The sequence below is a fragment of the Taurulus bubalis genome (assembly GCF_910589615.1).
Source record: "Taurulus bubalis genome assembly, chromosome: 7".
NCBI lineage: Eukaryota > Metazoa > Chordata > Actinopteri > Perciformes > Cottidae > Taurulus > Taurulus bubalis.
Window position 1 is genome coordinate 8,164,190 of NC_136595.1, and position 23,667 is coordinate 8,187,856.

Here is a 23,667-nt window from a genome sequence, read left to right on the forward strand (position 1 = left end):
CACACACACACACACACACACACACACACACACACACACACACACACACACACACACACACACACACTTAAAACATGCACCTGCAATGTACGCACACATGGACCAGTGGCTCCCACTGCTGCATTCCTGCCAGTGAGCTGCAGAGGGGGCTCTGCACATGTTTACTGCTGGCTCAGCAACCTGAGCAACTGGTGAACTCCTGCCCCTGTGCACTGTTCATTTGACAGTATATATATATATATATATATATATATATATATATATATATATATATACACACACACAAACATTTTTCCAAAGATGTATGTGACAGTGAAGCCGATATATTCACTTACTTACATTCTATGTTCGTGTCTGATTTACATGTGCGTTCACTACGTTGTGCGTCTGCAGCACGCTGTTTTGATCGTATTTCATGCTTGCTACCCCAACAAGTTGTACGGCTACTTGCAATATCTGCAAAGCCAATATTTCGAGGAGTGGGACTAGCACTGCGAAATACAACAAAACCAACGTAATTATGGACCTCCAGTCAAAAACGCAGAAGACAAGATTTGACAAAACAATTATTTTATCAAGTTGCTGGTGCCCGATTTATTCTTTTAAATATTAAATAACAATTCAGTAATTTTATGTATTTATTTGTTACGTTTTGTCTTGCAAAGTTAGGAAAACAATGTCTCAATCAAGCCTCCTGTTGCCTTGCACATGAATGTCACGTCTCACACAGTGAGGCTAAAAGCTTATTCATTAAACACTGGTATCAGATGGATACTCCGTTTCAGACGATGCCCAAATTCCGGGGATGGGTATCGTAATCCGGACTGAAGAGGTCAGATCGGTGCGTCCTTAACTTTGTCTGCTCAGCGGGTTCTGTTTCAATGACTTCCCCAATGAAAAATCTGATAGAAATCACTGCCTCGCCAACACAAAAGTATTGAGTTTGATCAGTGTAACGCGCTCCCGTTACCCCAGTGAGTTTCCCCTCAGCACAATGACGCCAGCACACCAGGGTTCAAGGTTCATAACGTTTTATTTGGTTCTGGCTCTAACGGGCCGTCTTGCGTCGGTCTCCCCGTCTCTCGAGCGTCTAGCCTACTCCTGCTTATGTTGGGACAAACACACAATTAGTACAGCTGAGGCAAATCAGGCCTCTTCCAGGCACCGTCCCCCGAGCCACCCACAACCACACCCCTCTGCAGCTGAGCATAACCACAATCATGAAGATCAACTCTCAGCTGAGGGCATTGAGCAAAACACAAACTGTACATTTCAAAAGCGTACGACAACATTACAACAACATAAAAAAAATATAGAATAGAATCGTGACTCATCATATCAACAACTGGCAAATTTCAAAATGTAATGAATGTACAGAACATTTGGCGTCGAGGACATTTTTATCTGTGGGGGTGTTGCTCCAGGTAAATTGGTTTATTCATGGGAGCAGGGCTGTTGAGTTGCTACGTTGTAAGCTGCATGTAAGCAGGTTGACCTTAACCAGCGTACAACAAATAGCCGGGCTGTGGAATGAATGCAAACACACAACAATAGACTAACATGGGTTACCTGCATCTTCATCAGTGTCCAGGATTCTCACTTGTGGTTGACGGTACTTGCACACATGCACTTTAATTAATGCATGCAAACACTCATTCTGAACAACTCAAACCCTTAAAAAAAAGTGTCTTTTTCCTGGGGGCCACACTTTGCTGTGCATCTGTGGAGGAGAGTGGAGAATGACTGCGAGAGAGAGTGCAGTATTGATCTGGGGCAGTTCATTTTCTGCTGTCCCTGGTGAGTTGCTCTGGGGGAAATAGCTAGTTTGTCTCCTGTCATTGTAGCTTCAGAGTTAAAGAGGAGTACAGGGAAAAAAAACGAGAGGTGGAGGAAGAAAGCCACTTGTCCAACGGGGGACAAGAGCATCACGACCAGAAAGACTTCCTCACTTGCGCACCGGGATCGAACCGTCCTCATTCGAGACCTGTAGAATATTATGTCCATGCACAGGATTGACACACCTGGAGACCGGGACACGTGTAAGGCTACGGTTTGCACATGTGTTCCTGGTAAATGCATCTACGTGTGGGGCTAATATTGTGTGGGCGCTGCTGGAGAAAGCGATATTGATCATTTGCCGTTTACTGTCCCCTGCTCCCTTGTGAATTGCTCTGTGGGAAATGGTTAATTTGTCTCCTGTCTGGAGGGCTTGTGTGTGTGTGTGTGTGTGTGTGTGTGTGTGTGTGTGTGTGTGTGTGTGTGTGTGTGTGTGTGTGTGTGTGTGAGCGAGCCTGTGGTGTGTGTGGTTAATTTGTGTCCTGTCTTCGGGGGGCTTAGCTGTTAAATACTTCACTCTGTCTCTATGGAGACACACATGCACACACACTGATATCATTGACCGTGTTGTTCAATGACAGTAATCCTGGACTGATTGCCAAATAGCCGCCATTAATAATATAAAGTATTGTAAACAGAAGGGGGAAAAAAGAGCAGTTTACCTTGCCCTCCTGTTAACAAGCGGGGCAGAGGGACCCATTAGACACGTATATTTTGCCAATTTAATGAAGAAGATAATTTCTTTTAATCTTTTAAAAAGAATTGTGCAGGCTCAGCTTACTGTCTTTCAGAGGCTGTAGCCAGCTCTGTTTCAAAGCTAAGCCCAAGGAATCCATCCATTGGTACCAGCCATGTCATAAGAAGAAGAGAAGAAGGCTAAATAACACTCCAAAAGAAAAACAACTGCCATGGCCATTTTTATTGGTGGTCCTTTGCATCTACCAAGTCACAGTGTGGCTAAGATCGGCACACCTCTGCCACGGTACCTTGACCATTGTCTGCCTGCGTGGTTTCCTTCAGAATGTGCTACGGGTGTCAAATGGCATGCCACAGTGACACACGGAACGAGTTGCACTTAGTTTGCTTTCACATTGACTAATAATGGGACATCACCAAGCAGGCAGTGTTGTCTTATTTAACTGTGCTGGAATACACACTGAAAAACTGATATTTCTTCGTAAATTACACACTTTGTGACTCTGTAGTCAAGCCATGTTATGACTTCATGCATCAAGTCCTTTCAAACGTTTACACTTCAGTAACTAATAGTCCCAAAGCAAAGCCTGAAACTGACACATGACAATCCAGTAAGCGCAGATTTATTTGTGACTTTATGTAACGAATAACTTGACTGCCGTGAGTCCAATCTAAAAGTTATCGGCTTTCAGCTGCTGTGACTTTGAAGGACCTTTTATTCGTACATATGCCTATGTGTATATATGTTTGTGAGCGGACCATGCCAGTGGTTCAGCAGCGGTGTCCGTTCCTAGCAGATGCCCGCTCCCCCTGGTTGCGTTCAGCAATTTTAGCGGGCCGCTGCCAGCTCCTCCCTGACCCAATGGGACCAATTAGATGCTTGGCAGCTGCACCCAGAATGCCCCCGTGGAATGAAGGGGGCTGTCGGGTGGGTGAAAATGCTGCACAAGAGAAGGGCAGACGGGGCTAAGGACAAACGTGTAGAGGTGGAACGTTACATCACTGAGTTATTGCAGAAATCTTCCTCCACTGAGTCCGACATGAGGATAGGTTGGTGTGAGCATGAAGCTGCTGGAGAGCAGCAGATGACGATGAGCAAGGTGGAAAGCAGTCGGAGGGGCAGATTGTTTATTCGGCGCTGGTCTTCTTCAGAGCACCTGCTGGTCCTCTAATGATCAGAAAGGGGGCGTGGCCACCTCTTGGCCTCCTGCCGTCACCAAATTAGCGCCAAAGCCGACGGGCGACTTGACCGTCGCTCATCGCGCCGGCGCCCCCTTTTTCCTCCCTCCTGACCTTTAGCCCCTGAACCCTCACTTTTCACTCCGGTAAATGCAGTGCCCCTGTCACTGAGCTGACCATGGCCCGGGGCCAGAGTGAACCATTAGACACAAGTTCTGTAGTTATTCCAGCAGGCACTCTTCATTACACGGGGACCCAAAGGTCAAATATCAGTGTCATTGCAAAGGGGCTTCTGTAAATCTACGCACTATAAAAAATGTTGGACACGCCAACCGCTACAAGCCACTTTCTTATCCTAATGCTGTCGTCAAAATATATAATGGCGTCATACAAACAACTAAGGCTAAACAGTTACAACATCGGGATACGCACACAATCAAGCACAATAAATAAAAGGATCCCACAATCAATTTGGGTTTCAGATAAGAAAACAATGCATTCTTAAATTAACCAAATGAGGACAACGATCGCCAATGTACAGGTAAATTATTCCAACCAAAGGAAGCCGTGAACTTAAATGCTGTTTTTTTTCCAATTTCCCATGTGGACCAATAAAAAAGAGCTGATCAGAGCGCCTCAGTGAGTAATGGGAAATGGAGGAGAGAACGTTTTTTTTTTAACAAAACAGAATCTTCAAATGCACGGACTTACATCTATGCCCTGTGCTAAAGTATACGAACACCTAAAAAATACACAGTTTGAACATGTCACTTCAAAACCATGGGCATTCCTCTACCTCACTCTTTTAAGGAAGGTCCCCCCCAAGGGTGTGATGCATATTGTGTACAATTTAGATGTAGTAAACTGCTCTTAACACACCTAATGAACCCATTCTTGCCCGTTCCTTCTTTGCAAAATCAACATGGAACAACGTACTCATTTTTATTCCAGATTGATCTGTGGCGTGTTTTCTTTACTATATTTACTATAATGTATTCCTCTGAAACCATCAAATCTTCAACATTTCTAATTGCCTAATACTTGCCTCAGGATTAATTGATCGTCCAAATAATTCGCTGCTGATCATTTCGGCTAAAACGCACAAGAAAGCTTAATTGCAAACCTTTGGCAATGTTTTTCACTCTCTGACCTCGAGTGCTGAATCTGAGCCCGACCTTTATCCTTTTTATGAAAGAAGTGTAAAGAACCCCTAAAGCCTCCCTTTACAGCTGTTGTCCTGTTTGTATGGTTCTCGCTCCCTCTGCCTTCTCCTCGACCCGTCCTCCCCACCCCCCTTCTATCTTAACACTCTGACACATTCATGATGCTTGTGTGTCCCCCTGCGGGCTTGTACATCACCTCCTTGTCTCTCACTCAGTCGTTGAAACAGAAGTTGAGGGCCGGTGTTCGACCGGCTGACTGCGGTCCATCACTCACTGGCCCAGAAGAATCAGCAGCATGATGGATGAGAACCGTGCTGGCAACCTCAGTCCTGGTTTAAATCTACACCACTAAGCCACCACTGAGCCACCTTTGCTCCCTGTGTGTGTGTGTGCCTGTGTGTGCATGTGGTGACTGACGTACAGTACTGCATGTGTCTTCAAACCATCACTCAGTACGAGGAAACAAAGTCAACCAGCTCCTCTTTCCCAATATTACTTTGTTCCAGCGCATGAATGTTGTCAACCAAGACCTCCAAGACAAACTATTTCTGGTTGCAGCAACAACACTCAACAAAACAAAGTCTGATGGCAGGTGGGCACCAGAGCTCAACCAAAACTGTGTTTTTAAGTACCCCTCAAATTTGGGTATTTCAGCATATTCAATATACAGTAATAATAATAATAATACTTTAAGTTGATATAGCGCTTTTCCAAATGCTCAAAGAGCCTTATAATGAAAGGGTCCGTTAAAACAACATTGTCTGTGCTCTCTGGAAGACTATAAATTAAACTGTCTGTTATTTTCCTAATATAGGAAACATGACAAACAATAATATAACATTAAATAGAAACAAAAATCACAAATTAAAACATGGCTTATTGGGCCCTAAATGCTACAAATGGTAGCATAGCTAACTCGTTTCTTTTGAGCCATTTAGAGCGCTTGCTCTAAGCGTTTTTTAAAGAAATATCTATGTTTGGCACCAGTGTATCGCAAGAGGAAGTAATACAAATGCAATATACAAAGTAGAATTTATGAATAGTGTCGAGGTCAGCAATACTAACATTTTCCATTTTTAAAGTGGAAAAAAAAAAAGGACCCACTCTTCGGTCCCCGTCTTTTCCTTCTGTCTTTTCCCTCCCTCCCCATCCACGCTCCTGGGGGCAGCTAACTTGCTCGGGGCGTCTTGACGTGTATCGCCCGGGGCAGAGGTTCACATCCCTCGTGGAATCTTGTGTTGCCCTTAAGGGATGCACTCACTTAACCTTGAAGCGCCCGTGTCACACTTGCAGAAGGTTTCGTGAGGCACGCTTACCGCCCAAGCTCTTCACGGAAACACACACACGTACATTTTCTGCGCTCACAAACAGATGCGCATGTAACGTATGTAAAAATGTTGGTCCTTAAGTGGACAAAGCCCCGGGCTCTTCCTCTTGATGCGTCTAATGGGATCGGCTGATTGACAGCCCCAGTCAACCCTTTGACCAAACACGACACCGCGGGCATGTGTGTGTGTGTGTGTGTGTGATAGACACATGTCATGGGACACACAGGAAATATTTGCGGCGAATCCCAACCTGACAGATTCCTGATCAACACAACAGATTTTGTCAGCTCTCAGGGTTGGGGTCAGGGTCAAGGTCGGGTTCAGAGGAAATGCATGTTTTCATCATGTCTTGTTTACATTATTGATGTACTTTATGGCTACAGGAGCATATGGCTACTCTGGAAAAACACACACAGGGGCTATTATCATTTAATTATTCATCAAGGATGCTGTCAAGTCTCCTTGCATATTATTCAACAATTGGAAAAATACTTAGATATGGATTGTGCTCTCAACATGTGGACATTAGTGTGCCTTTTATTATGATGGTGTAGTTTTTGAAAATGTTGAGATTCATAGTTTTATAATTAGACATGATGGTCAAGAAAAATTGCTCACTTCATCATTGTTAAAGCACGGTTATGTGTGGCCTGATTTATTACAAGGGCTTGATATTCAACATTTAATATTTGAGAAGGATTCATCTTTTAAACATGGAGCATTTTGGGAAATACTTCTTTTTTTTTTTTTTTACCTCGAGGTTGGTGAGAAGGTGATTAGCTTAGCATAAAGACCATAACTAAATCCTGTTTCATGTATCATGCTTGCAGTCAGCTTGGTATGACCAGTCTCATTTGTTTCACATGTACAAAAAGTAATGCAGTTTGTGGATTCTCTGGGTTGTGTGTAGTTACTGGGTTAGGGTTCATTTTAACAAGCTATTATTAGCGAATTATTAACACTGTATACCATAGCAACAACCTACCAGCACACCTGTGTGTTTGTTGCAGTTGCCTGTGTGTGTGTGAGAGTGTGAGGCTGAGCGGTAGAATTGCCCCTCCCCTGGTCGTCCTGAGGTTCCCTGGGTCAGCTGGTATATGTTACAGCTGATGGCTCCACTCCGATGATGGACGAGGCCACAAGCCAGGAGCCCCCCACCCCCTACCCATCATCACTAGCACCACCACCCTCCTTCCCAAAACACACTCGTCCCGCTGAACACGCCTCTATGTGGTGACATCACCACCACACTGGCTGACAGCTGGTGGCACGCACCAGGGGCCGCCTGTGTCAGTATGTGGCCCCCACACAGCCATAAGCCTGTCAGTTTGTGTTAACTCTTCATCCACATGCACATTAATGGAGCTCCTGAGTGCTCCTCTTAAAGAATGCAGCAGGTCCACCATATAGAAATACTTTTTATTAAAGAATATAATACTGTTTATTTTCTGAGGTCTTACTTGCAGGCGAGTGCTAATTTGGTCATGATGCAAGGCAAGTGTATTTGTAGAGCACATTTCAACAACAAGGCGATTCAAAGTGCTTCACATAAAACCATTAAACGCATCAACAATTAAGGACATTTATTAAAACATAAAAAAAACTGTCAAAAAGCAAAAAATAGAATAAAAGGTGCAGTTTAAGAAATAAAATGCAGTAGTAAGATGCAGAAAAGAAATATCCTTAAATCTGGTTCAATTAAAGGCAACAGCAAACGGAAACATCTTCAATCTGGATTTGAAGGAGCTGAGGGTCTCTGCAGACGGAACCAAAGTGCAATTGATTAATGTCAAGCCATTCGTCTGTCATCACACTTACAGTTACTCCAGTTTCTCCGAAGGCAGGTCTATTTTTAGTCTGCAAGGAATGAATGAAGATCACATGCAGTGTTTCTTTAAGGATGTATGTGCTGTACCTTCAAGTTAGCTGAAAACAAGATTGCGGTGTCAGGTTTCCATCACGGACGATTGGAGCTGGAGCTGACAACCCGTGACTACTGCAGAGTCATTTGTCTGGGGAATGAATGCCGATTGTGACCTTTTTTTAAATGAACTTGTCCGTGCTTTCTGGTGGTCAAACTTTTTAATAATATTTTTGTTCTAACTACATATCTTTGTTGTTTAGTAATAAGAAATTGCAGCACAAAAAGCTCAAACATCCAGACCACTGTATCTGCGATAAGCTACAAATTGCCGAAATAATTGTTGACAAATGATTAAATAAGTTTATTTCCTATTGCGGTGTCAAATGTCAGCAGCTAACGGGAACTAAACTTGGACCTGAGGTATTTTCGAGCAACGTAATTCATACTCTAAAGAGGACATGATCTACTCTGATGCAGTATTTTTAAGACCATGGAACGCAGTTCTCCGTTGCCAGGGCGGGGCACCAAACTCGGTCGACATCTCGGGGGTAGTTTGTCAGAAAGTATGACTGCGTGTCAAATACACAGATCATATTATCATAACCACTCTGGCTTACAGCGGGTTATTAGAATGTGGTTACTCCCTTGTTAAGTCTGATGTTAGCATGGTGCCGCCATCTCCCGTAAGAGCGCTGGAGCAGTGGGAGTCAGAAGATGAGCCCCAGGGGACGGGAACATGGGATGGCAGGGGGAACAGGCCCTGTCAATAATAAGATTTATTATCCATCGGGTCGTCCCAGGGAGGGGGCAGACGGAGACCGCTGTTCCCTGGAATTAGCCGTCAGGTATGGAGGGGGGTGGGGGATCACTCGGGGATCCCTAAGAGGATGGAGGAGGAGGAGGGGGGGTAGTGTGCAGTGGCCTGTCAGTAGCCCCAGTCAGAGGGCTGAGGATACAGAGATAGGGAGCAGGAAAGTGTGGAAGCCAACTTTAGTTACAGTCTAGCCCACGCCACTGAGATGAGGCTCCGTCGTCTTAGGGACGTGACTCTAGTTCGACGCTCCCAGATCCACTTATGTGATGCTACATCTGCCGCTTTATGTTTGTGATTTGTCATGAGCTTTGAGTCGGACTAACAGGAGAGGATCAGACCTGTTATATATATCACATAGAGGATAATCGAGGAATGAAATAACCTTTCATTTTATTTTGAAGGGCTGGTTCATCAAATTTCTAGGGGGTTTCTAGCAAACAGACTGTTAATGAAACTAATGAAAAAAATGGTTAGTCGCAGCGAGGACTGGGCGATGCCGAGAAAATCAAACGGCATGACCTCAAATACCTTGATATTGCAACAATATTGTAGGGTTGACCATTGGTGCTTTCACAAAATATTTACACAAGATTTTTTTATTTTAAAAAGAAATACAGTAGGTTTTGTGAATATAATAACCAAGTGGGAAAAGGTAAATAATAAACAGTCTGGTAAGTTAGTAAGACACTTGCTATATTATATAATAATATATTACAACATTACAGTATCCCAAATCTGAAACGATATAAAGTCTCTTATCAAGATGTTGATATACTATCTGTACATTGCCCAGCTGTATTCGCAGCCCTTAAAGTAACTATTGTGCATTAGACATCAGACCCTATTTGCTCCGCCAGGCGCTAATACGTATCGTACCAAGTGAACCGGTACATCCGTAGACGCGAGCATCACAAGACACAATCTCCTCTCGCCCCTCGTGTACTGGAGGCACAAGTCTCAGAAACGCAAATCTCAAAACCTAAACCAATAAAGGGGGAAAACTATTTGCATTGACAGATTCCACAAAATAAAACATTGAAACCAACCCTTTTCAATGTGGCGCTGAGGCTGCAGGCCAGGCCGCTTGCAGAAGGAGCGATGTGTGCAGCGCGAGGCGGCTCGACTAGATCATCTGTGGTTTCACGGCGGCGTCTCGCCGTCAGATGGATGGATGGATGGCGAGCGAGCTGCATGCGTCCGCAAACGCTGTCTTCACAGCACAGACCGCCACTTGGCTCGCTCCCGCCCACACATTGCAAGGCAGGCCACTGTCAGAGGTCTATTAAGGGAAGATTGAGACCCCAGGTGAACGTGTGTGTGTGTGTGTGTGTGTGTGTGTGTGTGTGTGTGTGTGTGTGTGTGTGTGTGTGTGTGTGTGTGTGTTCTCACATGCTCATTGGTCATGGTCCTATAGTGGAAGATTGAGACCCCATTGCTCTCAGAGCCACTCAACCAACACAACCTGCAGTGGTTTACAATCAGAGCAACACCGTCCATCCATCCCTGCTGACACACACACACACACACACACACACACACACACACACACACACACACACACACACACACACACACACACACACACACACACACACACACACACACACACACACACACACTCTCTCTCTCTCTCTCTAACGGAAGCGCACCAACAGTACAGCTCACTGTAGATGTCATTAAACAATAGCTGAGGTGGAACAGCTGTGTGACAGCGCCGTGGACATTGCGGGTGTCACGATGTTGGGCCGAGGGTTTAGCGGGCAGATTGAGGTGCAGGTTGGGGATGCTGGGGGGAGGGGGGGGAGGGTGTGAGGATGTGAGGCGGGTGTGTGAGGTTGCACGGTGGGAATCGTTGCAGCACCTTTGACAAGCCCTATTTGTCATCTGCCGGGACGCCCAAATAGCTCTGACTGCAATACCGATGGATTATGGGGGGAAAAAGAGACTACGAGCCAGGCAACTAATCCTATACAAACACCCCCACCTCCACCATATACTTTCTTGTGCTGCCTCGCTTTTTTAGGTAGTAGGTTTATCTTTCATAACCCAACACACACCCTTTTAAGCTACCAGCGATATGGTTGAAAGCAGTAACACTGTATTGATAACTATATGTTTCTGAGCTGTTGTTAGAATGCAGACATGGAGCAAAGCAGCGTTTTCCTACTGGTGTCACACCACTCTTGCTTATTATCGGAACAATTGGAATAATCTGCTGAGATGAAGATGAATGAGAATGAATCAGTCAAATGAGAAGCTGCAAAATCCAATCGGCGCCAATTCAATCCAACTCTGAACAGAACAAAAACTAGAGCGACAGACGCTCACCGGCGGCCCAAGATTAGTCGGCCGTTGACCGGTTAAGTGTTAGGGCCTTAAAAGGAACGTTCAGACGGGTTTTAATAGTTTAGGCTGATTCAATAAAAAACAACTACGTTCATTAAAAATTTGTAAAAGGGTTGTTCATTTCTGCTGTAAAGTGGAGGACTTTAACATGGGGGTCTTTGGGGATTGGCTTGCTTTTGTAACCAGCCTCAAGTGGACTTTAGAAGAACTGCAGGTTTTTTGGCACTTACAAATAAAATGATAAATATATATAAATTGGCAACCTTTGTTGGTAATAACCCCTCATTACACAGGAAACCTGTAAGTACACAATAACAAGTATGAAAGGTCAAAGTCCTGTGAACTGCGAGTCATTTTACTATTTTTACTTTGTGTTCGCTTCCAAATAGGTTTATATAACCTTGAGGTTTGTTCGAAACACGTGTGTGTGTGTGTGTGTGTGTGTGTGTGTGTGCGTGTGCGTGTGAACATGCAGTCAGTATTCCGGCAGCCCCCCAGCTCGCAGTGATTTGTTCAACAGTAAATGTTTGTCTGAGATGAATTCTCCAGCTGATCCAGAGCTGCATCCCGGCTGACAAATGAAACCAGCGCCTGGGGGGAGGAAGAGTGTGTGTGTGGGGGTATGTGTGTGGGATGGAGTGAGAAGCTGGCATGTGTAGAAGTGGAAATCGAATCATTTTATTGTTTGTCACCGCGGCCCTCGTGGTCACGGTTTGTTATTGGATGCTAATTAAAACGGCAACAATCTTGGCAATTGGCAATTAAAGACTTGTGAAAGAGGTGACGGCAAATGAGCTCCTCATCGGGTGCATAAACTCATTCTTTATCCCTCTTTCACACCTCTCTTCACTCTGTCTTTTCTCTACTCATTAGGAAGACAGAGTGCTGTCACTGACCACCACAGTGAATGATTGGTGGAGGAGGAAGACGTAGTGCAGATAATGACATGCAAGAGGGTTTTTTTGAAGAGGGGGAATGGAATAATGTAAATGAATACAGTGAACAATTGATTCATGTTGCATTAAATCTTGCTTTTCGGGCTGTGGAAGTTTTTTTTAACCTTTTTTTTTAAGAAACAACACGCAGCTTGTGGCGAATTGATTCATGAATGGCTTTTTATTTTATTCACAAACTACTGTAATTATCCACAAAGCTTTGAATCCGTGTCTGTGAAATAATAATTCAGCACTGATTTCTGTCAATTTGGCCACTAAGTCTGTCTGTAATAATTATATTGTACACACCCAAGTAAATTGCTGAGATCTGGGAACATGATGTCATCCTTAAAGTCAAGAAACACAAACAACCAGACGGGTTATGTTCAACAGGGAAGCCAAACTTGATTCAGCCAGGCAAGACTAATTTGATAGAAAGGCTTAAGGACCTCTTAGAAATTAAATGCATTTAATGATTTGAGCGAGCACAATAGGAAAAGATGAGCAGATTATGGGGACATGTTTTGAGTCGTGATTTCATGATTTTACACTCCATGAGGCGCATAGGACTATTGCTCAAATAGGTCGTGGCAAATTCTGATTGGTCGAAGCGAAAAGTGTGAGTCTTTGGTCTTTGAACCGAACGGGGACTTAGACAGCTCACAATGCAAATTCTGTTCTTTGTGCGAGTACGTCAGCCTGAGCGGGCCATCATAAAACAACATGATGGATACACAGCCAAAGAAATAAATAAATAAAAACACTTTGTCCCTTTTTTTTTTGTGTTCTTCTATTCCGCTCTCGTCTCTTGCGCCTCTTCACTGATGGATCTGTAAAATGATATAACGAATGAGACTTAAAGTGAGGAGGAGGAGGGAGGGAGGCCAGGCAGGAGGGATGAAGGCAGCGAGGGAAGAGACAGAGGATATGATTTATTAGGCTCATAAAAATTCTGCCTTTGTTATTCCCTCTCATTTTTATATGTGAGGCTTATTAAAGAGCACACCTGCCAGAGTCCTCAGACAAACTTGTGTGTGTCTGCACAGTTGTATGCACTCACAATGATGTTCATTATTTGAATTTGTTCACATACTTACTGCACGCTTAGCTATCGCCTCCGTTTCTGTGCGCGGTCGGATTCTAATTGGCAGACTTTCGTACTGATCTACCGACTTCTCCGTCCTCAGGTCCCGCCTCCTCCCCCCACCGTAGCCCCGCCTCCCAGCGGGTGTTCAGGACACGCTACAAGATGGTGACCCGCCCGGGCTCCAGCCCCGCACACACCGTCCACTACAACCCCGCCCTCTCCTGGAGAGCCAAGAGGATCCAGTCTGCCAGGTAATCCACATTAACAGAGACAAACACACACAAATACACACACACACACACACACATGCACAACTCCTGCAGGTCTGGGTTTAATGTGTCTCAGTGGCTAATATCCCTCAGGGCAGAGCAGCGCCCTGTCCTTAAAGTCACTGTCATGTGCAGCATGAGTGGAAGAGGTCGGAAATTTATGGCGCTCATTTTTACACAGTAGATAACCCAGAGAATAAACCATTTACACCAGCGTGCTCCTCACATTAATTTACACCAGCAAGGGAAAGTGTCTCACCCAGGACGGATACAGACAGAGAGAGAGGGAGGGAGGAAGGGCGGGTGGTTCTTTTAATGCCATTACAACTCTCTTTTTTCACCCTCCCTTCATTTATCTAACTTTCAATCCATTAATTCTCACCTGAGGTTTAATAGATAGGACTGTAATTATGAATATTTGTCATTATTTGTTCATCTAAATTTTTTTTTTTTTTAAAGTAAAATGTAGGGAAATGCCAAAGTGCAAAATGACATTGCTTGTTTGGTCTGACAAATGGTAAAAATAAATAAAAATAAATAATCATATAACATTATTTTTCTTATCTGACTGCGTAAAATCTTTTTGAATGAGAGATAGTTCGTTGTGGTGTTTTGGTCATTATTTGGTGACAAACCACTTTATCACTATTAATAAAAGACCCACCACGATGAGGTTGATTAACCCAGTGGTGTGGAGCTTCTCTGCCTGCAGTGGTTTCATACTAAGCTGTGAACAGGTTGTTGTGGTCGGGTTTGATGATCTGTTAATGTGTAGAGAATTAACGGGATGCTCTTTGTGAAAAGTGACTGTGGTATGACTAGCCTGTCTCTCACACACACACACACACACACACGCACACACTACAAACCACACTGGGTAAAAAGTGGCAGGAGTTCTGAGTTATGCCCTCTTCTAGTTGGGTTTCAGATTAAATCTAATCCTGATATCCCCAAAGGTTCCCAGTCCTGTTGTGAGCACAACAAACGAAATGCCACGCAAACGTCTGAGGCAGTTATCACAAAACCTGAGCACATACAGACGAATCTATCTGCTCTGTTGTTCGTCCGTAATAACGGTGAACCTACTCTTGAAGGCGTCTTAAGTTTGGGTATGTTTGGCTAGCTCTCTATATAAAAGGCTTTATGTGCTTCTTTGCGTGTGTGTTGGCTCATTTGTATAATCCAGATTTGGTGAGACAGAGCGGCCTGGACTCAGCCTCTGGTGACTTATTACTATTCATTTAGCTGCTGCAGTAAATATTGATTCATCAAGGGATTTTCAATTTGAGCCCTGTGACATCTTGTGAAATATCACCAAGTGTGTAGAAGTGAGGAAAGAGATAGGGAGGGAGGAGGGGGACAGGTCGGGTCCCCAGGGATAGTGGATTACCCCTCTCCCCGACACACACACACACACACACACACACACACACACACACACACACACACACACACACACACACACCCTCCCATGCACTCCTTTCTCATGCTTATCTATGTTTAACTCCAAAGACCCTCCACTTGTATCAGTTTGAAGCCATTGAGTGGAGCATGAGCTCATATTCTCTGCTCTTAACTACTGAGTGCTGCTCTTCATCGTTGCCCTATCAGACCCACTGATCCCTGTCCTCATGTGTTCTCAGCTCTTATCTCTGGGCTCGCTCAGAGCCGGGCCCCTCACTCGGGGCCTTGCATTTAAAAAGAAAGAAAAATCCCATTTTTATTATTTAAATTTGAATATTTTATATATATCTCACAAAATGGCAACAGTATGCAACATTACATTTAGGATAATATGTGAGTTGAAGTCTAGCACAATGAACTGTTGCATCAGAGGATGTATAACTTTGTAATTAAACCTCAGTAATTGATATTCACGCCTGTCTGTTGTTGAGTAAAAGTATCGGTGTGATTTGTGTTGAGACATTTCAAACTGTGGTACACAACAAAGAGCACCAATGGATCATTTAAGAACATGGATTACAAGACGGAGTTCATACCAATGACACATTAAAGAGGCAAATAGAAATCGGTGGTACATTTTTCCCCACCACACTCGGCCCGGGCGTTTCCTCCCACGGGGAGAGAGGCTTCCCGACCCCAGCGCGCCGCTCTCTTACCTGTTTTCAGCCATAACGAGCGTGGCAGGTGATTTAGTGCCGGGCGGCAGTTTGAAGGAGCGAGGGAATCGGCAGCGGTATTTCAACCCCCCGCCAGCAGAAAATAGATATAATCTCAACATTAACTCCATTAATAGTAGCAGGAGTTGAATTAAGAAAGCCGTAAAGCATGCACACTGGAGGATAAATTACAGCCCAACCCCTCCCTCCCTCTTCATCGCTCTCGCATCCTGCCTATTTTTCTCTCCGCCGTCTCTTCTTTAATTTTCTATAGTAATGCGTTGGCTTTGTTGCTGTTCTTTGTTTTGGTTGTCCGTCCTCACTATTTAATGACATATAATCCCATCCTACAAATCTTGTTTACCTGTTTTTTGAGTTCATCTCATTTCTTGGCTTCATCTTTTTCTAACTCACTTCTGGCATAAATGTTAAAGGCCCCCCCTTAAATGTAGCGGGACCCTCCAACCCCCAAATAAGTATACTACCTTTGAGCGTATCCATCTGAACACACACACACACACACACACACACACACTCACACTCTCTCTGTCCGCGCGCTCATCTCCTTTAGTGCTTCGGTATCGATCAGTACAGGATGTAAGAGACTGAGCAATAAAGTGAAGCAGCGCTCCCTCTTCTTCACTTCTCTCCTGCACTTTTCCCGCATTCATCCCCTTTAATACCTCCCCTCTCCCTCCCCCCGCACACAATTCATTCATTTGCTCATTACTTATCACATTAGTCATCTACCAGTCACCTGCAGCCGTGTGTGTGTTGTGGTCGTCCTCGGCTGCTGTTCACACTGTGTACTCCCTGTGCCGCTTCTTAATGATATTTTCCCTCCAGGAAAGAGGATTCTGTTCATTACAGTCGGCTCTCTTTTTTTTTTTGTTGGATTTGATCGGAGCGCGATACGTAATGACACTGCTTTGGTTTTCCGTTAAGTGCCTCAAGAAGAGCAGCAGTCCCCGCTGTTGGAATTAGCCAGATGACTGTTTCTGCTGTGCTCTGTTTCAAGGGTAACTGTTTCCCCAATATGAGCTTACTAATGCTTGGGTTGCAGACAAAATAGACAAGGGCAGCATTATTCGGAGCAGTCGCGCGACCCTCCGAATTCTTCCCTGTCACTAAAACAAAAGTCGGATCATTCATCAACGGCGGCGGTAGTGCTGAATCGCGCTCTCCTTTTATCTGCGCATCGCATGGTCAGAGCAGTGCACGTACGCACACCTGCCTGTGTGCACACAAACACACACACACACTCGTACGTGCACACCAGTCACAGGGGAGTTTCTGCATGCCCTTGCCCCCGCGCCTTCACTTCTTCCTCTTCTCAACATATTTCACCTTTTTCTTTTTGGTGAGTTAATGTTCTTTTACTGCGACCTCCAGTCATTGTCTTTTGTATGTTTTACAACTAAATGGAGGTAATGCACAGATGTTGTACTTCAGGGCACAATTGGCTGATTCATCGAATGACAGAAATTTTACGGAAAAAATAAATTGGATTTTGTCGTTCAAGTTATTCGTCAACATTCTCTCGTTCCAGCTTTGTGTAATGTGGTGATCTTCTCCTCACTCTCACGTTTCATTGTCATTTGAATTGGGCATTTGACCTTTTTAGTCGGCCAAAATAAGACATTTGGAGATGTAACTTTGGGTTTTCGCTGTATTTCTTTTGTTGCAATTTAATAAACCAAATGGCTACATAAGAAACCAGAAGTCTCTTGGATTGACTGCTCATGAACCGATTGCGATCAAGCTTCTTTCAAACTGATTTTGAGCCCAAAACAAGAAGCATACTGTGACTGGACCGTGCAGTAAATGTACCTTAAACCCAAAAGAAGGAGCTAAAAGAGCCTCGTCACTATGAGCGACACATTTTGTGTTGTTCCTTGATCCATAGTTAAATATAGAAAACGCAGATTAGCACGGCTATAATAGTTAGTATGACGGCTGTGTGGAGGCGTCCCTCAGAGGCCCCGGAGCAGAGAGGAAGGCAGTAATGTACAGTCTGTGTGCAACATTGAAAGGGCTCCCCCATGGTGGTCCAGCTGGGGGGATTTGTGCATCAGATGTGCCTGGAGTGTGTCTGATAACAGATATCCATCTGGAGGTCAAGGACATCACTGGGGATGTTGCAAGGAGAGGCCGGAGACAATAATACAAAAAAACAAACATCTGATATATGTTTTAAATGATGTTATTACTTTCTCTGATGGTTTAATTGTACGTTGCTTCCTCTCTTTGCCTCTAGTTTTCCTCCCACCCCCTTTCCCTCTCATTACGGGCAGATTATCTTATTGCAGAGGTAATCTGCTCCTGCAGAGGCGGTTTCCACTAATGGCGTTTCGGCCTGAGGGTGAAACCCATTCACGTGGCTGTGCACGGACGTCTGAGAACTTCATTTGAGCGCAGCATTTTTAACGACTCTCAATTCAGATTCCTTGAGCGGCGGGGTCAATTGATGGCACGTGCTTATTTCACAGAAGGGGAAATTTGTATTTATTTTGAAAGACTTTTACACAGTACTGATTCACAATTCACTTCATACAGTTTATGGAACCGGTAAATTTAATTTATTTCTGTTTTATTTGGTTACTTCTCTAAAATAGTTTGGTTCAATAATAGGCTTTTGTCATTTACTGCCTGATCGAGCAGTGTTGGGGGGGAAAAAGTCATTTCTTTTAAATAATGTTTCAGACGTCTCTTACAACGCCTGCTCTACTCTCCCAGATTTCACTCTGCTCTTTTCTGTGTCTGTGTCCGTCTCACAGAACAGATGCTACGGGTGGAGAGTAAGAAAGACAGACGGGTAGATTTGTTTATTTCATAGATAAACGGTGCACATCCCTAACCAGACTCATTTGCTTGCTCTTACTTATCTTCCCGTAGTGCAGAGACAAGACCAAATATATCGGCCATGTGTATTTGTTTGGGAACCGATGTGCAGAATCTAATTTTACTTTAGCAACGATTCCCCCCCGTCCTCCCACCCCCGACTGCGGCCCTGTGTCAGGGTTAACTACCGTCTGTGTTAACTGTTCATGTCATATCCCCATTAACCTCCATTGTGGCTCCCCAGGCCGCCCGGTCCTTGTTTAAGCCTCCCTGGGTGGCAGTCAGCGCTCCGGCATTAGCCTCCATTACGGCTCCCCTGGCTGCAGTTGCCCTGTGTAGGGCAGCCACTGATCTTGTATCAGTGAAACTGAGTGTCTGTGCGGCTGAGTTATGGCGCGCAGTCAGGTAGGCCGCGTACGTGAACGCAGCTGACGGCTGATATTTGCACCGTTTCTTTCGTCTTTTTTTTTCTTCTTCTTCTTCTCTCATTCACAGCAGTGCAGCAGCTCCCCGCCGGCTGCCGCGCGTTAAGCATCCGTGTCAGTTGTTCTCTGCGCTGCGTGCATTCGGGGTAACCCTCTCTCTTCTCTGTAATGGGAGGCATGAACTCTCGCTCTAAACCCATTTCCAGCCCATCTGAAATACGGCAGCAAATTACCTCCAGCGGCACCCTGCACACCAGCCCCAATCCGCCCCAAATAGAAGTGACAGGACAGCGCAATTTATCGCCATAACCCCTGCACCGCCTCAACACCACCCAGCAGCCCCACACACTGCAGGCGCGCACGAACAGCCCCCCTACACACACACACACACACACACACACACACACACACACATGCACACACGAGTGCTTCTGAATGACTTCTGAATGGTGAGCATGTGTGTGTAGAGGCCTGTGATTGTGTGTACTGTACATACTGTGGAAGGATTGTGATACTGTGTGTGTGTGTGTGTGTGTGTGTGTGTGTGTGTGTGTGAGTGTGTGTGGTCTCTTCGCTCCAGTGTAGGGGCCAACCTCGCTGCTCTGGCCCCCTGCCCTGCCTATTATCTCATTGATTTCCTCCTCTCCTCTTTTCAATTCTCTCCATTTCCACACTGCCGTCCTTTCCATTAGAGGAGCAATTTAACAGAGTGCTGTGACATGGGAGGGAGAGAGAGAGAGAGAGAAAGAGAGAGAGGAAGGGAGGGCAGGGGAGACCGGAGGATTGGAATCATAAAGTGAGGAGGGGAGATAGAAGTGAAAACGCTTGAGGAAGAAGACGGAGAAAAGAGGGGTGGAACTGAGGGAGTGATGAGCAGATTGTATCGCCCCACATCACAGTGGCATGACTGAAAATTTCACACAGTTTGTAAACAGAGCTTCACGGATAATTGCAATCATTCAAAGTTGTAATAAACAAAATGATCCTTTAAGTGAATATATAACTTGAAAGGTAATTTCCACATGTCTTCCTATCCATTATTTCCTCGACTGCTCTCCATCTCTTATTCTTCTTCTGTCCCTCTTCCTCTCAGGAGTTTCCTTCAGAGCCGTTTGCGAGCGCCCCACGACAGACACCCGTCATCCGCCCAGCACTGGAGAGGAAGCAGCATGTGCTGGATCCGTGGTTCCCTGTACCGGGTGTCAGCCAATAAGCTGTCCCGCACCGTGGCGTCTAGCATGTCCATCAACCGAACAGGTACGCCGCCACGGCCTCTGACCACACCGACGGCATGCAGGGTTTGTGCAATCCAATCACATGTAGTTCTTTCTCAATCAAAGATGACGATTACAGGACTCTGATATTTCCCAGTTCAGACACAGTATTTAAATTCAACTATAGAAAACCATTTTTACTTGTTTGTACGGCGCCCCAAAGGATCCTTGTTCTTTGGCTTCATTAAAACGCATTCAATTACGTGTTGTCTCTCATTAAGTTTGGCCTTCCTTCGCACACCCTTTGCATTCCCTCTGACACAAAAAGGCTGGACTCTACTCTGATATGGTATTTTGTACTATGTAGTCGACCCCCGCTGGTTGTGACCACTTGTAACACATCGATCATCTGTTTTAAGCACCGCCGGTTTAAATGCTGTGTGGCTCAACAATGTTTTGGTGACTCTTAGTAGGAGCAGCAAAGAGAAGCCACAGCACTTTGGCCAAAACATTTTTTATTCAAACAATTTGTTTGTATAAACTCCCAACATTTTCAGATGAATGTAATTTGCTGAATGTGTAGATTATCACAGATTATAAAGATGTAATGACACTATTTATTTATTCACTTGCTTTGGAATCAATAGCAGCTTTGAATTTTAATCTGATAATATATATGCATCAATGTATTGATTGTTGGCACACATCAGATCAAAGGGGTCAGAGGTTATTGGGTGCTGCACACGCCTACATTACATGTTTGTTCTCCCCAAGACTGTGGCTGGGTATCATTGGAAATGTTTGGCCATTATGATATCCGGGACAATAGCAATACCTAAAGTATTTTCTTTTTTCAATACGTAGGAAAAATGTAATGTTTTTCTACATATGTCGTTGATCAAAAGACGCAAGGCTTCTTAAATGATGTCGACACTGAATCAGCTGTACAACGACTTTGCCTGGATGAAGCACAGTCTGAAATTGGCCGAGAAAAAATCAGTCTAAATAAGGAAAAGGCGCACCGACGTGGCCTGTTATTTAATAGTAGCATTTGATATGATAGGCAGCGGCGCTACGGACACGTTTCAGTCACTACCAAAAATGTACTGAGGTTTGATACCCGGCCCTATTCTGGACCTGGATTTCAGGGCAGCAAGTCTGTGTGCACCCCGAGGTGATAAAGGAGTGTTTATTCATGTTTGTGGCTGCAGCTCTGCCCACATGCTCTCTAATAGACTTACGGGAGCTGGCTGGATTTGCCATCTGAAATAATAAAGTTGTCATCTGTCAGAGCAGAGAAGGGGGAGGGTCTGGAGAACTGGACGGTGCAGATTAAAGCCTCTGCCTCCCTCACACTTCTCTCCTCTCCGCGTTCTGGAGCAACTACACCTGCAGGTGAAATGGAAGCGCTCCATTCTGTTAAACTCGTGACCGGCATCCCAACACACACATTCTGCTGCCCCCCAGAAACACACCGCCAGTGTCTTCGCAGCAGGACTTGTGATTTCACATCTTCCCCCCGGAGAGCTTCACATTTGGCCCTGGTCTTCAACCACTGGCCTGTAATTCTGCTCCGCTTGAATTGCATCCGAGGATCACACCGCTTGGTGAGAGACCCCCAAAAAAAAGTTCCAAAATTAGAGGTATAAGATCAACTGCCATCTGTAACTTCAGCCTCCTCGCCTTTCTTGTCCTCCTCCTCCACTCCTCTCATGGCCTCCAACAACCCTTCATGCACACTCTGTGTGTGTGTGTGTGTGTGTGTGTGTGTGTGTGTGTGTGTGTGTGTGTGTGTGTGTGTGTGTGTGTGGAGTGCAATGGGTACACAGTGTTTATGATGTTCTCAGACAGAGCTGGACGTCACGTTTGGCTTTGGCACCAATGCGTCAAACCACCGCCGTATTAATAACCGGCACATATCGGGTTGTTATTGCATCTGGCTGCACAAACACACACTTGGACTCAGCCTCACTTCTGTCATATGTGGATGGTTCTCATGGCATTATTTTTTATTATGTTGCGTTTAAGATACTACTAGATACTTTCAAAATGTTTCCAGGTCCTCATCACCATGCCAAACTAATTACTTTAAATATTGTGGTAACATTTCACAACATAAGTCAGTTAGGAGGAGTTAATGCATTGTAGATCTTGCACAAACACTGCTGTTGGACATTGTGTCATGTTAGTACTGGTAACATAAGCGAAGCGTGAAAACACGACTGGCTCCTGTATTTGTGCTCTCAGAGCAAAATGACAATTGTGAAAAACAAAATATGTTTGTGCGGATGTCATTTTTGCATTGTTTTGCGACTAAAACGGCTCAGTTGGGTGCATCTGGACATCTACATGAGGCACAGTAGCGAGAAGGAACTGCTGCTGCTGGAGAGAAAGTTTTCATTATATGTAAAATAACTAAGGAAAATAAATATGCAGACCATGGGCCAAAAACGACAAACCCAAATAGTGGATTAGGAGTTCAACGCTCCACCCTTCTTGTTGATTTACTGTGGAGATTATATGCCTGATTAAATGGAACACAGGGTGCTTTTTTTTTGCTCATATGTCCTTCATTCTCCACATGCAGGAAGGTCTTTCAGCCCCTCCCAGGTCTCATCCACGAGTCCTGCTTTCAACGGGCCCTTCAGTCCTCGTCATTTAGCCAGGTAAGCCGGTTTCATCTGTTCTCATCAGAGGCACTCGAGCAGCAAGTGGTGCAAACATTTCCGTGTACAGTATATCCGACAACTTTTGACTTACTTTTTAAGCTTGCATGTGAGCCGTCTTGCTGGCTCTCTTCCTACGACAGCAGCACCAAGAAATCCAATGCAGCCAAGACTTTTGCATTTGATCCCCCTCTCTCCCTCACAACATTAAATGCCTTTCGTCACTCTCAGCGGAGGGCTGTAAACCCAGAAGATACCTTTTAGAAGTAAAATTAGCGTATGGTAGATGCCTTCATCCCAAATTTCTCACAGGGATGAGGGTGGAAACTTTAACCTGTGACTATTTCCTCTTCAGTTCCCACAAGCTGCTTGTGATTGGTGTGTGGATACCTGTGGTTTGTCTGTGTTTTCTGAAACCAGCCGCGCAGTCCAGCGCAGCCTTGCCATAATTCGACACGCTCATCAGAAGAAGCAGCAGAAGCAGTACTGCATGTACTACAACCGCTTCGGCAAGTGTAACCGCGGCAACAGCTGTCCCTACATCCACGACCCAGACAAGGTGGCCGTCTGCACCAGGTAGCGCACAGCAACGCGCCGTTTGGGTCAATTTGAATATGAATTCAGCAACAATCGCACAGTGTTTTGTTCCCATATGCTACAACAGAGTTTGAGAAAACCCTCATGAACCAGCAGCTCCTCTTACTTTGCTTTTCTGTCAGCACCTGCGTTCTCAGACCGGTTTGCGTTGTTCATGTGCAGGTTTCTGCGAGGGACGTGCAAGCAGGCAGACGGGACCTGCCCGTTCTCCCATAAGGTGGCGAAGGAGAAGGTAACGTGCTCCCTCACACCGCCCAGGGCGTTCGACAACATGGTGTTTTATGGGT

The 23,667-nt window shown here is 44.9% G+C and overlaps 1 protein-coding gene across 1 annotated transcript in view; it reads left to right on the top strand.

Annotated features, from left to right (window-relative positions):
- Positions 1–23,667, top strand: part of zc3h3 (zinc finger CCCH-type containing 3) — a gene marked incomplete at its 5' end in the record, with an annotated part of 47,966 nt that overhangs the window by 14,528 nt on the left and 9,771 nt on the right. The window contains 5 exons of the mRNA XM_079221366.1: positions 13,349–13,499; positions 19,997–20,160; positions 22,705–22,783; positions 23,204–23,359; positions 23,543–23,612. Coding sequence (XP_079077492.1) covers positions 13,349–13,499; positions 19,997–20,160; positions 22,705–22,783; positions 23,204–23,359; positions 23,543–23,612 — 620 coding nt within the window. The remainder of the gene's footprint in view (positions 1–13,348; positions 13,500–19,996; positions 20,161–22,704; positions 22,784–23,203; positions 23,360–23,542; positions 23,613–23,667) is intronic.